Source organism: Macaca mulatta, chromosome 13, assembly GCF_049350105.2.
Source record: "Macaca mulatta isolate MMU2019108-1 chromosome 13, T2T-MMU8v2.0, whole genome shotgun sequence".
Taxonomy (NCBI): Eukaryota; Metazoa; Chordata; class Mammalia; order Primates; family Cercopithecidae; genus Macaca; species Macaca mulatta.
In genome coordinates, this window is record NC_133418.1 from 80,973,578 (window position 1) to 80,989,486 (window position 15,909).

At 47.5% G+C, this 15,909-nt stretch overlaps 1 protein-coding gene across 4 annotated transcripts in view; it reads right to left on the reverse strand.

Moving 5' to 3' along the window:
• Nucleotides 1–6,433: 6,433 nt before the first annotated feature.
• Nucleotides 6,434–15,909, reverse strand: part of ABCG8 (ATP binding cassette subfamily G member 8) — a 28,782-nt gene continuing 19,306 nt past the window's right edge. For 2 of the 4 annotated variants that reach the window (XM_001111321.5, XM_077959662.1), the window contains 7 exons: nucleotides 13,028–13,190; nucleotides 12,860–12,940; nucleotides 11,196–11,395; nucleotides 10,711–10,787; nucleotides 9,794–10,061; nucleotides 7,815–7,942; nucleotides 6,434–7,730 (listed from right to left, as the gene is read on the reverse strand). In XM_001111321.5, coding sequence (XP_001111321.2) covers nucleotides 7,593–7,730; nucleotides 7,815–7,942; nucleotides 9,794–10,061; nucleotides 10,711–10,787; nucleotides 11,196–11,395; nucleotides 12,860–12,940; nucleotides 13,028–13,190 — 1,055 coding nt within the window. In that variant the 3' untranslated portion in view covers nucleotides 6,434–7,592. Of the gene's footprint in view, nucleotides 7,731–7,814; nucleotides 7,943–9,793; nucleotides 10,062–10,710; nucleotides 10,788–11,195; nucleotides 11,396–12,859; nucleotides 12,944–13,027; nucleotides 13,191–15,909 lie in introns of all 4 variants that reach the window. The other 2 variants (XM_015112259.3, XM_015112260.3) reach the window with 1 other exon arrangement.

The following is a 15,909-nucleotide window of genomic DNA, read 5'->3' on the forward strand; positions in this document are numbered from 1 at the left end:
TCACACATACTGTCTTCCACACAGATTCTGAACTTCGCAAGGACCAGTTCTTGGTCTCGTTGCGTGTCCCCAGACCTAGAATAATCCTGTCACAGTAAATCAAGCTGTCTGTAGTCAGTTCTGTGGGTTCTAAACACTGCACCTACTACTATGGGTCAGGCTGCCCTTTTGCAAAGAGAATTCACCATGAGAAACCTAGGCTTACAGCAGTGAATTTGCCCAGAATCAACTTGATAAGTCGCATGGCTAGGACTCTAACTAAAATCATTTACTTCCTATGAGAATACAAAATGAAAGCAATCCGGTTTAAAGTCAGTTAAAAGTCAAATTGGAATTGAAACTATAAGAATATTCTGCTTTAATTAAAAAAAAAAAAAAAAAAACCCTTCACATTCACATTAATACAAGTGCTCCCAGTTTCCAGACACCTCACACTGTAAGCCTGTTTTCTTCTATGTAATCAAATATCCAGTGCCCGGCATAATCGCTGAGTTTACGAGTTCCAGTAAATTATTAAGCAAGCTTTGTATTGCAAATTGTTCTCAGGACAATTTCTGTCTCAAGTCTACTTTTTCTCATGTCCTTCAGCATAATTTTCATTTAATATTTGTCTTTCTGATGAACGAATATTTATAGAATTTCTATAACTGAAAGCAACATTCCTGAAGGAGGGCTGAACTAATAGCTTCAGGGAGTACAAAATCACGGTAATTTATCGCTTTGCTGTTGTACAATCATGCATGGGAGTGTTTCCATTAGAAATGTATCCTGCTTTCAGGCCCACAGACTTTACAAAGCCCACATTATGCAGCCTTAGTACAAATAAAGAAGCTGCATTAGCAAATCAAAGATAGGCACTTATCTTTTTCTTTTCTGCATGGAGGGGGAAAAAAAAACAACCCAAAACATCAGGTCCAGGTAAAGCGAAAGTATTCAACCAGCTTCAGTCTTCCTGCCCTTGCAGTTGTTTGGACAATAGTTGGCTGTTGAGATCTATCCTCAGAGAGTTCTCTAAAGTCACATCCTGTTCTTTTGTTTTGTTTTGGTTTTTGTTTTTTGTTTTTTGAGACGGAGTATCGCGCTGTTGCCCAGACTAGGGTGCAATGGCATGATCTCAGCTCACTGCAACCTCTGCCTCCCGGGTTCAAGCTATTCTCATGTCTCAGCCTCCCAAGTAGCTGGGATTACAGGCACCCACCACCATGCCTGGCTAATTTTTGTATTTTTAGTAGAGACAGGTTTTTTCCATGTTGGTCAGGTTGGTCTTGAACTCCCGACCTCAGGTGATTGCCCACTCGGCCTCCCCAAGTGCTAGGATTATAGGCGTGAGCCACCATGAAGTAGGGTCTTTACCAACCCAGGCCTGGATGTGCACTTGCTGTAACATTCCCATTATTTGCTTGTTTTTTTTGTTTCCTCCCTGAGGAGGTGAGCTCTTCCAGCACTCTGCAGACCTGCCAATTAGCAGAGCTTGGCATGTTGGGCACCCGGTAGGCACCGCTGAATGAATCAATCAATGGGCATACCACCATGTCCTTCCGCTTTCCAAGTCGTGTTCCTTCTGAGATGGATGGTTTGTGTGCTTTGGAGGGCTTCCTCCCACATGGTGGTCTTACAGGATTTCTAGTCAACTTGGTAGCTCAGAGTTAGGACACTGGGGGTTGAGGCCCAAGGAGTCCTTCACAACCCGAGTGCCCACATAAAAATATTTTCAAGTTTACTGTCAAGAAGAGGAGGCCTGTGAAAGTCAGACAAATTCAAGCCGAGTCCAAGCACAGTGCAGGGTTTCTGTACAATAGTGGAATAATGGAATCAACAAAAATAAAGCTTTTCATTTTGAGACGGAGTTTCACTCTTGTTGCCCAGGCTGGAGTACAGTGGTGTGATCTCGGCTCACTGCAACCTCCATCTCCCAAGTTCAAGCGATTCTCCTGCCTCAGCCTCCCAAGTAGCTGGGATTACAGGCATGTGCCACCAGACTTGGCTAATTTTGTAGTTTTAGTAGAGATGGGGTTTCACTGTGTTGTCCAGGCTGGTCTCGAACTCCTGACCTCAGGTGATTCACCCACCTTGGCCTCCCAAAGTGCTGGGGTTACAGGTATGAACTTTTTTTTCTCTTTTTTTTTTTTTTTTTTTTTTTTTTTTGAGATAGTCTTGCTCTGTTGCCTAGGCTGGAGTACAATGGCACGATTTTGGCTCACTGCAACTTCCACCTCCCGGGTTCCAGTGATTCTGCTGCCTCAGCCTCCTAAGTAGCTGGGATTACAGGCACTTGCCACTGTGCCTGGCTAATTCTGTATTTGGAATAGAGATGGGGTTTCACTATATTGCCCAGGCTGGTCTTGAACTCCTGACCTCAAGTGATCCACCCGCTTCAGCCTCCCAAAGTGCTGGGATTACAAGTGTGAGCCACTGCGCCCGGCCGAAAGAGCTTTGTTTTTTTAGCATGGGTCAGTAGAGCTTATTAGCAGTTTGGAGGAAACAAGAGTATTTCCAATTTTAAAGAGAAAAGACAGTCATACAAATGATGTGAGCACTATTCCATAGAAAGCAGAGAAGTGTTTTTGAGTTGGTATGTGTTTGAAAATCTCAACCCACTGCTTAGACATTATTGTTTTAATTATTAGCTGCTAACACCACATGTGCTGCTCTTCCTAGAGCACCAGCAGAAAATGGGCTATGCTCCATCTGCCTGCCTGCCTACCCTGCTGAAGCTGCCTCAGGCAGAGCCCATGTGATAAAGACAGGGGATGTTGCTCTGTACCCAGGCCACTTTAAATCAAGAACAAATCATTATCAAGTATAAATGACAGATGATTTGCAATCAGAATTATCTAGTGCAGACTATTTGCAAATAAGGATGTCTGTTGTCTCTCAGATGTGAATATTGGATATATTTTGCAAACAAGCAAAGGCCAACCAACAAAATATTTCATCACTTTCCCTGCATTCCAGTCCCTTGCATGCTTCCTCAGGGCCTGGTTAGTGCTGCAGACCCCAAGGCCAGTCGGGCCAAAGGAAAGTGGTTTGTATGCTGTGCTAAGCCACTATGTAGAACCCCCGGTCCCAGGTCTGTTAACACGTGGATTTGACATAGATTTAAACATTTCTGTTGCTAGTTGTTTAATTTGGGATGAAGACAAGAATTGAAGAGAAGTAGAAAAAAACAAAAGCAAATGCAAGATCTACCTTTGTAGACTGGTTTAACCCAGGGCAAGATTACATCTTATATACTATTTATAGGAACAAGAGCAGATTTTTTTTTTTTAAAAATCAGGAAATATTTGAGCCAGTATTTATTTTTTTCTGTTTAATTAAAATTCCCCGCCAATAGCATAACTTGAAATTGGAGCGCTTAAAATGCAAATTTGAAAACCTTTACCAAGGCTCTGCAAACTACAGCCTCAGGTCAAATCTAGCAACATGCCCGTTTTTGTAAATATTTTCTTAGAAGACAGCCACACCAGCCGCACGTTACTATAGTCCACAGCTGCTCTCACACTGTAACACCAGAGTTAAGTAATTGCAGCAGAGCCTATATGGCCCACAAAGTCCCAAATATTTACTATCTGACTTAACAGGAAAACTTTGCAAGCCATGCTTTCAGTAATGACAAATAAACAAATCTCTACCCTTTTGCAATGCAGGGCAGGGCTCGCTAAACAGCATGCGTGCCTTGAGAGCCTTGGTTGTTTTTTGGGTTTTTTGTTTGTTTTGTTTTGTTTTTTTTTTTTTTGAGACAGTCACTCTGTCACCAGGCTGGAGTGCAGTGGCTCAATCTCAGCTCACTGCAGAGGCTCTGCCTCCCGGATTCAAGCGATTCTCCTGCCTCAACAGCCTGTAGCTGGGACTACAAGCACACACCACCATGCCCAGCTAATTTTTGCATTTTTAGTAGAGACAGGGTTTTGCCATGTTGGCCAAGAGGGTCTCGATCTCCTGACCTTGTGATCTGCCTACCTTGGCCTCCCAGACTGCTGGGATTACAGGTGTGAGCCACCGCACCCGGCTGAGCCTTGGTTCTTTGTTTCCCTGGCCTCACAATGCCTTGAAGAGCATTTTTAACAAAACAGACCCATGGGATCAGAATCTCTGGGCAATGGGTCCACATTGGCCTTCTTAAAGCTCCAGCATGGGCAACCAGGGTGGAGAACCACCACTGTAGAAAAAACACAAATAAATGGCAGCTGCTGTAGTTTCTCCATCTCTCTTGCCTTTGCACTTTGCCCTTTTCCCCTGCAACCCGGCAGGCAGAGCCACTGGGTTACCAAAGCCGTTTGCAGACTGAAGAGTGAACTTACAAAGTCAGGTGATGTATCTTAGTGGCTGTCAATCACTGCACATTAGAATTACCTGGGGGAGTTAAGGAAGGATACCAATGTCCTCTTCATCCTTCCCCTTCTTCATTCAGGCCTAACGCCATTAGGGGACACAGTGACAGGGAGGTGGGGGGAAGCTGTGGTGGGCCAGGGGAGGGCGAAGGAGACAGCTGCAGACTCAGGGAAAGCTGGACATGGGAGTTGGAGCCTGAGCAGGGTAGGCAGGATGTCCACACAGGGCAAAGTGTGGCAGTGTAGATGGGAGATCACTTACATGCAGGCGGTTAATCAAATGAGTAAATAACCTAAGGGTAATGGAGGCCAGGTTTCTCACAATTAGAGAAGAGGGAAGAACCAAGGATCAGCTCTGTGTTGCTGGATTAGAATTGGGTTTTATCAGAGTAAACTCATGTGTAGTTAGGTATGTATGTATGCGCGCACGTACGTGTACACACACACACACACACACACACACACACACACACTCCCCAACTCTGTTCACTGAGAGAGCCTGGGAGCAGGTGTTCCAAAAGCAATGAGCTTACTTATCGCTAAAACCTTAGCTCCTAAATACCATTTTCCACTAAGAGGAACCCAGATTCTCTGGAGAAACATCTGATTCCAGGGCTGGGATAGGAAAATACAAGATGAACCTGTGACGCCGGGTGCCGTGGTTCACGCCTGTAATCCCAACACTTTGGGAGGCCGAAGCAGGTGGCTCACTTGAGGTCAGGAGTTCAAGACCAGTCTGGCCAATATGGTGAAACACAGTCTTTACTAAAAATACGAAACTTAGCCAGGTGTGGTGGTGGCCACCGTTAATCCCAACTACTTGGGAGGCTGAGGCAAGGCAATCACTTGAACCTGGGAGGCAGAGGTTGCAGTGAGCCGAGATTGCGCCATAGCACTTCAACCTGGGCCACAGAGTGAGATTCTGCCTCAAAAAAAAAATGAGCCTGAAACTCTTGGTTGTTTCAGCCCTCAAAGGATGATGAGGAAATGTCAAAAGGATGCAGCAGCCAGCTCGACAGGGTTCCCACTGGCCAAATCAGGGACAAGTTGAGCATCAGAATTAATCACAATAGTAAAGGGTTGTAATCCATTGGATACAATGGGAAACCACAAGTTTACATTGATGGAAATTTTAAAATGAATATATGGAAAGTTTACATAGTTTCAAAGTACCCACTTACAAAATGCTTATTAATTATAAAGGGAGGGAAAATAGTAACTTGGCTGTGGAGAAGCCTAGCAGACCCCCTTTAATCAAGTGATCGAATGAACGTTGTTGGTATAGGACAGGTTGAAATCACGTGCCTCCTGATAGGATGCACTGGGCAGAACACAACATCACTTCTGTGACATTCCTGCCCAAAGTGTGTGATCTGAGCTTAATCATGAAAATACACCAGATAAGCCCAAATTGAGAGACAGCCTTCAAAATTAAGTATCAGGCTCACGAAAGTCAAGGAAAGTTGACTAACTGTTCTAAACTGAAAGAGACCAAAAAGACTTGAGAACGAGATCCAAGGCTTGATTCTGATCTGGATCCTCTTGCTATGGAGGACATGATAGGAACACCCAGTGAATCTCAGGAATGGGGTCTGCGGGTTGGATGGTGGCAGCGTGACCGTGCAAGCATCCTGAGTGTGGCAGGTGCTTTGGAAAAGGGCAGCGTACTTGAATCTGCACAGATCACCAGGGGTTCTTCTTAAGATGCAGACTCATTGAGCCTGGGTGGGGCCTGAGGCTCATGGGACCTATCCAACCAGCTCCAGCTGTGCCCTTTCTGCTGGCCCAGGGACGATACTTGGAGTAACGCGGCTCTAGTGAACCTATGAAGAGTACTTTCTATTTGCCTTCCAAACACCCGCCTTCCCCTTCTTTTGATTCTAAACTCTAATTTTCCTTTGAGAACATTCTCTCCTGCCCTCTGTGCACCTGTTTTGAGTCAGATAGTCCCCAACACTCAGGCATGAAGTGTGCAACCTGGGCCTCTGCCATCCCATCCTCTGGCCACTGTGAAAGGTTCAAGGCTGGCCCTGAAACCCAGGCAGGGTCAGTGTATTCATCTGCTCTCACACTGCTATGAAGAAATACCCAAGACTGGGTAATTTATAAAGAAAAGAGGTTTAATTGACTCACAGTTAAGCATGGCTGGGGCGGTCTCAGGAAACTTAACAGTCATGGTGGGAGGCACCTCCTCACAGGGTAGCAGGAGAGAGAATGAGAGCTGAGCGAAGAGGGAAGCCCCTTATAAAACCATCAGATCTCGGCCGAACTCACTCTCAGGAGAACAGCATTGGAGAAATCACCCCTGTGATTCAATTATCTCCATCTGGTCCCGCCCTTGACACGTGGGGATTATTACAATTCAAGGTGAGATTTGGGTGAGGACGCAGAGCCAAACCATATCAGTCAGCGAAATGTAACTCTAACAAGCCTGGCTGAGTTAACACAGCCTCTGCAGACCCCATTTATCTTCTGGAGCCTTCCTGAACTCCTAAGCCTTACAGCAGCTCAGGCCTTGCCTTCTGCCCTCTAACTCCAAAGGCTTCCAAGGCTTTTCTGACCCCTACGTGACTCCACCACAAAGTATCCATGTGCCCTTAGGAAAATGAATTTTTGCTTCAGTTTTCACACCTATAAAATGGGATACCACTTACCTCAAAGGATTGTCCACCTAAAGTGTTTTTGCACAGGACCTGCCACAGAGTAGATGCTCAATAAATTTTTAATTGTTCACGTTGGCTTTTGGAGCCCATGACCCCACACAAAAAGAAGGGATGGAATCTTGCTGGTACATCTTAGGTCACTTTCTGTATTGATGGTGGCTCACCACGGAGTGTGGGGCCCCTGGAAGATGAAGCCATATCTGCTAGCTACTGTTACTGTTCCCTCCAGGTTCCAACAATTCCTGCACAGTCTAGCTACTCAATTCATTCCTAGTTTGCTCCCATCCTATATCAAGTTGCCTATATAAATGCATATCAAAAGGAAATAAATTAGCAACGTTGTAGGTGCCACCGAGTGCAGGTTTTCTCACTCCCAGTCATCGCAGTCTCCTGCCAGTGAGCAGAAATCCCTTTCGACTGTCTTTATTCTACTGCCATCCTGTGGCTGGTCTGTGCCACTGCAGCACCGTGGGCCGGATGTAGCTGAGCATCTGTAGGGTCATTGTCTTCACGGTCCCCAGGAAGGGGGTCTTGAGGAGGGAGTGCAGTTGAAGGGTCTGCTCAGGTCCCTCACCAGCGGGCAGGCGCCTGGCGTGAATCACCAGTCTTGACTTGGCTTCTGTTTGATGAACCTTAAGGACACGTAGTACAGGACCATGAAGCCACCGCTGAGGCCAATGACGATGAGGTAGATGGCGTAGAGAGGGTACGAGTTCAGCTCCATGGCACTGAGGATCTGGAGACAGACATGCAGTGGGCTTACTAGAATGATGGGCAGCCGGACGTCCAATAATTTAGAACCCGAGGCCTCCCCGCTTACTTTATCTCCTGAGACCGCGGTGGTGAAGTTCCCGAGAGGCATTTTATAATTTCTTCCGCTGAACTGAATCTTCATCAGCCCTTCAAAACACCACCGCAGGAAGGACACTTTGGAAATCCACGCGGGCACTGGAAACAGAGAGCCTCGTTACTCACAGGTCTCCCTCATATTCTCACGGTTTCCCCATATTCGCATGGTCTCCCCCATACTCACACAGTCTCCCCATATTCCCATGGTCTCCCCACATTTGCATGATCTCCCCATATTTCCACGGTCTCCCACATATTCAGTCTCCCCATATTCCCATGGTCTCCCCATATTTGCATGATCTCCCCATATTCCCATGATCTCCTTTATATTGACACAGTCTCCCCCATATTTACGGTTTCCTCATATTCCCATGGTCTCCCCATATTCCCACGGTCTCCTTTATATTGACATGGTCTCCCCCATATTCAGAGTCTCCTCATATTCCCACGGTCTCCCCATATTCCCACAGTCTCCCCCATATTCACAGTTTCCTCATATTCTCACAGTCTCCCCATATTCCCATGGTCTCCTCATATTCCCATGGTCTCCCCATATTCCCATCGTCTCCCCATATTCCCAGTCTCCCCCATATTCACAGTATTTCCTCATATTCCCATGGTCTCCCTATATTCTCACGGTCTCCCCATATTCCCACTGTCTATATTGACATGGTCTCCTGCATAGTCACATGATCTCCCCATATTCCCACGGTCTCCCCATATTCCCATGGTGTCCCCATATTCACGTGATCTCCCCATATTCCCACAGCCTCCCACATATTCCCACAGTCTCCCCATATTCCCATGGTCTCCCTATATTCTTGCAGTCTCCCCATATTCTCACCATCTCCCCATATTCCCACAGTCTCCTCATATTCTCACGGTCTCCCTGTATTCCCATGGTCTCCTTTATATTGACACAGTCTCCTGCATATTCACACAGTCTCCCCATGTTCCCATGGTCTCCCCACATTCCCACAGTCTCTCCCACCTGCACAAGGGCACATTCCACTCTCTGAGACAGGGCCGTGGTGGCTCTGGCCCAAGTTCTCTGATGAGCAAGGAGGGGAGAGAGGCCAAGGGGCAAAAGGGCAGAGGGGCTGCTGGGGACACAGACTGGGGCTGAGGGAGCTGAGAGGCCACGGGGTCACCCACACGTTTGATCCATAGCAATTCTCGAGAGGGATTTGATGAGGCACCCCTGCATGTGCTCAGCTTCATGGACCGTGCGGGCTGAGGAGACTCAGCGGCCCCACACCAGAGACGATGGAGCCTGTGCCCTGATCCTATGGAGGTGGCATGGTATGGGGAGGGGAAGGAGGCAGTGAGCCCTGCCTGGATGCGTCAGGAAAGCCCTGGCAGAAGCGAGGCCCCGTGGAAGGCAGGGCATGACATTCCCGGAGACAGCAGCTGGGCAGGCTCAGAGGTGAGAGGGTGGGGTGTGCTGGGGGCTCCAGAAAGCTGGGGAGACTACAGGATTGAGCAGCCCTGGGAGGATTTGAACAAAGAGAGGCATGGGTTTGCACCTTGGAAAGCTCACTCTGCATGGCTGAGTTGAGAGGGATATGGAGGGGCCCAGGTCACAGAGACCAGGCTATGGCAGTGGCCCAGGCTTAAACGATGGCAGCCAGGGATGGGGACACAGCCAAGCAGACATTTCAGAGAAACCCAAGGCAGAATCAACCTGGCTCACAGGTAGATGTGGAGGGGGAGGGAAAGAGTCAAGGGTGACTTCTGGGTATTGACTATGGGATAGAAGGAGGTGCATCTGGAATCTCTAATGAAATCGTTCCTTTGGCCTCCAGGACAGCGGGCAAAGGCCTCTGCTTCCAGAAGGGCCAGCCTTAAGTTGGACCCAAGTAACGAGTGTCCATCTCCGGATGAAAGCAGGCTTCACCCAGCCACATGAGGCCTAACAAAGCTGGCCCAGGCCCGGGGTGCAGGCCTCACCTGTCCACAGGCTGCTCAAGTTTATCATGTAGCCCGCGGTGAGGTAGAAGGAGTTGTAGAGGGCGTTGCTGAGGAAGGAGGCCATGTGGAAGGTGGGGAGCAGGGCCGCGGTGGCCAGGGCCATAATCCTGCAACAGAAGACCACCAGCCACACCAGCAGGAAGTGCAGCAGGAAGGGCTGGAGGCCCGGCCTCAGGTTGGCCAGCCAGTAGGTGGGCATCCCGTAGATGATGATGTAGGCACAGTGCTCCGGAAGCTCGCCGAGGATCTGCAAAGAACAGCCCTTGCAAGGATGTGAAGCCAGCACCTTCACTGCCATTATAATAAATGTTTACAAGTATCTGTGCCCTCCAGTGGCAACCTTCCCTCCTGGTGATGATGAGGCTGTGGCAGGAGGGTGTGCTGGGACCCGGCACGCTCAGTGCTGGCTTCCCCCTTGCAGATGCCAAGCGTTCCCTCTAGGGCAGTTCAGCCTGTTTCCCCCGGGGCAGCACTGGGCACCTGCTGTCCTAAGACCTGGTTTCAAGTCCCTACTCCCCCTGACCAGACAAGTAGCTGTGTGGCCTTGGAGAGCCGAGCAGCCTCTCCGAACCTCTGCTTCCTGGAAACGCCTGCCTGGCCGCTCGGGGCCACAGTGAGGCTCCGAAGAGGTAAAATACAAAGAGGATTTCTTTTTTTTAGACTCCTTCTGACCAGAAAACTATCATTCCTGGTCCACAATCCTGGTGTTTTGGTAAATGTTTAAAAGTTCAAGTCTCCGAAACTCCCCTAGAAAATGTGACATCTGGTGGCATCTGCGACTTCACATGACCCATAGCCCCATGGTTCAGAAAAGGCTTCCTGGTGGCAGTGTTTTCTCCACACTTATGCCCACCCTGGTGGGCGGGGGGCACTTGCTCTCAACCCTGCCCAGTCACCTTGGCAAAGAAATATGGACTAGTGGTGTACAGCCCGTCTTCCAGTTCATAGTAAAGCATTGCCCTCTCCGAGTAACCTAAAAAATAAGGGAAAGGAAAAGAGAATGAAAAAGTAGAATAAATCTACAGTGTTTCTGTTTTGGAGATTCTCTCAATACAATTCAAAGCAGTTATCATATTGCCCAAGTCTCTTAGGTTTTTTTTTAAAAAACAGGCACAGTAAAGCCATCCTAATTTAGATGTCTGATGAGGCTCTTCAGGTTTTGCAAGTCTGTAGCTCGTGTTCTGCTGTCAAATATAAATCCTGCTAGGATAGGAACAGCTAAGACTCGGTAATTTGCTTTCATTTGCATACTAACATTAACATGCAAACTTTAAAAACATTATTGTCTTGTATATCATAATCACGATGAAATCAAACCCAGAGCTCAGAGGAACACAGCTCAGAGGTGGCTGAGGTCCTGCGTGGCCACGGCCACACTCACATTTGGAGATGACATCCAGAATGACATTGAAAGGGATGAGAGCGCCGATCATGAACAAGAGGGCGGCTGTATCCATGAAGGAGAGCTGGATGTTCCCGTGGCCAAAATAGAGGAAACCGATGGTCAGCGACATCAGACAGGCCTCTGCCCCGTGGATGAGGAGGGTGGGCAGGTCTCGGAAGTCGTTGGAAATCTGACGACTTAAAAACGAAAAGGAAGAGATGCTCAGGCAACAACATACACCAGCCCTGTGACCTTGGGAATGTCACAGTCTCCGTACGCCTCGTTTTTCTCGTATGCAAAATGGGGATGGTAATACCTGCCTCCTAGAGCTGCTCTGAGGATTAAATCAGAAAACTGATGGCAGCATCTGTCCCACTGTAGGTACTCAATAAATGGTTGTTACTTTTATCATAATGTATCAGCTTGGCAATGTTAAAGAAATGATCCCCAGGAAAAAATCAATTAGGTCTGTGAAGATGTACAGATAGCCTGGGCATGGTGGCTCACGCTTGTAATCCCAGCATTTTGGGAGGCTGAGGCAGGTGGATCACTTGAGGCCAGGAGATCAAGACCAGCCTGGCCAATGTGAAGAAACTCCATCTCTAAAACACACAAAAAATTAGTCGAGCATGGTGGCGCACACCTGTAATCCTACCTACTTGGGAGGCTGAGGCAGGAGAATCACTTGAACCTGGGAGGTGGAGGCTGCAGTGAGCCGAGATCACCCTAGTGCACTCTAGCCTGGGTGACAGAGATAGACTCTGTGTTTAAAAAAAAAAAAGGTGTGTGCTCAATGATGTCTGCTGCCTCATTGCTTGTAGTAGTAAAAGCTGGAAGATAATCTGGCCATCAAGATGGACTTAACGGGTGGGTGATTATGGCTAGACTGACGGGAATGCCGAGGAAGACCCAATCAGACAAGAGGTAGAGGCGCTGCCCTCACTGAAAAGAAGCCAGCTACAAACCAGCATGCAGAGTATGATCCCACTACGTTTAAAAACACGTGTGTGCATGGAAACATCAGGAAAGACACACACCACACAGTGCCGTCTGGTTTTCTTTGAGGGCTGGTGTGACTGGGACTTCCCTTTTTACTAGAGATTCTCTCCTATTGTCTACATTTTTCTCAATGACCCTATGCTATTTATACGATCTTCCAGCTGGTGAGGTTATCTTAATTTTGTTTAAAGAATAAAAGCAATAGGGGTGTTCTGTGTCCCTTGAAGATTAGTGCTGGTCCCAACAATGCTGTTTTCTTTTTTTTGAGATGGGGTCTTGCTCTGCTGCCCAGGCTGGAGTGAAGGTGCAATCACGGCTCAGTGCAGCCTCCACCTCCAGGAATCAAGCAATCCTCCCACCTCAGCCTACCAGGTAGGCCCACGCCACCATAACTGGCTAATTTTTGTACTTTTTTGTAGAGATGGGCTTTCACCATGTTGCCAGGCTGGTCTCGAACTCCTGAACTTAAGTGATCCACCCGCCACAGCCTCCCAGAGTGCTGGGATTACAGGCATAAGCCACCACGCCCCGCTGGATGCTGTTTTTTCAAATAATTCTATCTCTCATTTTCTCCTTTAAATTCACTTAAATAGAAAAGGCTTAATGTGACATACAAAGACTTGGTGGGGGCGGGGGTCAGTAATAAAAAGACAGATAATTACCGGATCAGCGTGGTAAACTGCTGCACCGCCCCAGGCATCTTCGTAGGACTCGAGAGGCAGTTGGTGTCTAGTGGGGTCAGGCTGCTGGGAGGCAGAAGATGTGGCCAGGTCATGGGGGCAGCCACCTTCTGCAGGGAGCTCTCCTCTCAGAGCCGCCCGCCAGATTACCTTTCCACACAGGTGTCCTCATCAAGATCCTTCGTCTCTGCTTTCCACAGGAAGTCATCTAAGTCACGCACTTTTTCTAGAAACAGGGCTGCAAGTGACTGAGCCTTCTCCCTGGTGGCCACTTCCTGCTCTCTGCTGCGCCTGTCAATGCCGGTCAGGTCCACTGCAAGCAGGGGATGTGGAGTCATGGGTGGCCTGTTCCCTGGCACCTGCTCCCAGGTGAGGAGCTTGGCGCACGCCCAGCTCACAATGCTGATCACCCCTCGTGGGGCTCTGGGACATGCTCTCCACCTTCAGCCACGAAGCAAGGGGCAGAGCAGAGGGAGGCAGAGGGACCCCAAGGGCTGGGCCTTCACCCTGCCAGGCCTGACCACATCTGCAGAAGCCTCAGGGGAAGGGCAGTGGATCAAAAAATGGGCAACAGTAGAGGCCCCACCCAAGTCTTACTACCCAGGCTCATTTTGAGGATATCTTAGGACAGAGCAAGAGCCTTCAGAGCCAAGGGCCACATCACAGTCAGGCTCTGGCTCCAACTCTAGCTGTCCAGGAAGCTTTTGATGAGGACTCAGTGCCCCTCCATGGGGAGAAGTTGGGCTGGTCAAGGGGAGGCTGAGTAGTTGGGTTCACAGTTAGTGAGAGTTCTATCCAGAGAGTGAGAGTTCTATCCAGATGGTGAGACTTCTATCCAGGTAGATAGTGACAGTTCTATACAGATAGATCGTGAGAGTTCTATACAGAGAGTGAGAATTCTATCCAGATGGTGAGAGTTCTATCCAGATAGATAGTGAGAGTTATATCCAGATGGGGAAAATTCTATCCAGATAGTGAGAGTTCTATCCAGATGGTGAGAGTTCTATCCAGATAGTGAGAGTTCTATCCAGATGGGGAAAATTCTATCCAGAGAGTGAGAGTTCTATCCAGATGGTGAGAGTTCTATCCAGATGGTGAGAGTTCTATCCAGAGAGTGAGAGTTCTATCCAGAGAGTGAGAGTTCTATCCAGATGGTGAGAGTTCTATCCAGAGAGTGAGAGTTCTATCCAGAGAGTGAGAGTTCTATCCAGATGGTGAGAGTTCTATCCAGATGGTGAGAGTTCTATCCAGAGAGTGAGAGTTCTATCCAGATGGTGAGAATTCTATCCAGAGAGTGAGAGTTCTATCCAGATGGTGAGAGTTCTATCCAGAGAGTGAGAGTTCTATCCGGAGAGTGAGAGTTCTATCCAGAGAGTGAGAGTTCTATCCAGATGGTGAGAGTTCTATCCAGAGAGTGAGAGTTCTATCCAGATGGTGAGAGTTCTATCCAGAGAGTGAGAGTTCCATCCAGAGAGTGAGAGTTCTATCCAGAGAGTGAGAGTTCTATCCAGATGGTGAGAGTTCTATCCAGAGAGTGAGAGTTCTATCCAGATGGTGAGAGTTCTATCCAGAGAGTGAGAGTTCTATCCAGATGGTGAGAGTTCTATCCAGAGAGTGAGAGCTCTATCCAGAGAGTGAGAGTTCTATCCAGAGAGTGAGAGTTCTATCCAGATGGTGAGAGTTCTATCCAGATAGTGAGAGTTCTATCCAGATGGTGAGAGTTCTATCCAGAGAGTGAGAGTTCTATCCAGATGGTGAGAGTTCTATCCAGAGAGTGAGAGTTCTATCCAGATGGTGAGAGTTCTATCCAGAGAGTGAGAGTTCTATCCAGAGAGTGAGAGTTCTATCCGGAGAGTGAGAGTTCTATCCAGAGAGTGAGAGTTCTATCCAGATGGTGAGACTTCTATCCAGGTAGATAGTGACAGTTCTATACAGATAGATCGTGAGAGTTCTATACAGAGAGTGAGAATTCTATCTAGATGGTGAGAGTTCTATCCAGATAGATAGTGAGAATTCTATCCAGATAGATAGTGAGAGTTCTATCCAGATGGGGAAAATTCTATCCAGATAGTGAGAGTTCTATCCAGATGGTGAGAGTTCTATCCAGAGAGTGAGAGTTCTATCCAGAGAGTGAGAGTTCTATCCAGATGGTGAGAGTTCTATCCAGGTAGGTAGTGAGAGTTCTATACAGATAGATTGTGAGAGTTCTATACAGAGAGTGAGAATTCTATCCAGATAGATAGTGAGAGTTCTATCCAGATGGGGAAAATTCTATCCAGATAGTGAGAGTTCTACCCAGATGGTGAGAGTTCTATCCAGATAGATAGTGAGAGTTCTATCCAGATGGTGAGAGTTCTATCCAGATAGATAGTGAGAGTTCTATCCAGATGGGGAAAGTTCTATCCAGATGGGGGAAATTCTATCCAGATAGTGAGAGTTCTATCCAGATGGTGAGAGTTCTATCCAGATAGATAGTGAGAGTTCCATCCAGATGGGGAAAATTCTTTCCAGATAGTGAGAGTTCTATCCAGATGGTGAGAGTTCTATCCAGATAGATAGTGAGAGTTCTATCCAGAGAGTGAGAGTTCTATCCAGATGGTGAGAGTTCTATCCAGGTAGGTAGTGAGAGTTCTATACAGATAGATTGTGAGAGTTCTATACAGAGAGTGAGAATTCTATCCAGATAGATAGTGAGAGTTCTATCCAGATGGGGAAAATTCTATCCAGATAGTGAGAGTTCTATCCAGATGGTGAAAATTCTATCCAGATAGTGAGAGTTCTATCCAGATGGTGAGAGTTCTATCCAGATAGATAGTGAGAGTTCCATCCAGATGGGGAAAATTCTATCCAGATAGTGAGAGTTCTATCCAGATGGTGAGAGTTCTATCCAGATAGATAGTGAGAGTTCCATCCAGATGGGGAAAATTCTATCCAGATAGTGAGAGTTCTATCCAGATGGTGAGAGTTCTATCCAGAGAGTGAGAGTTCTATCCAGAGAGTGAGAGTTCTATCCAGATGGTGAGAGTTCTATC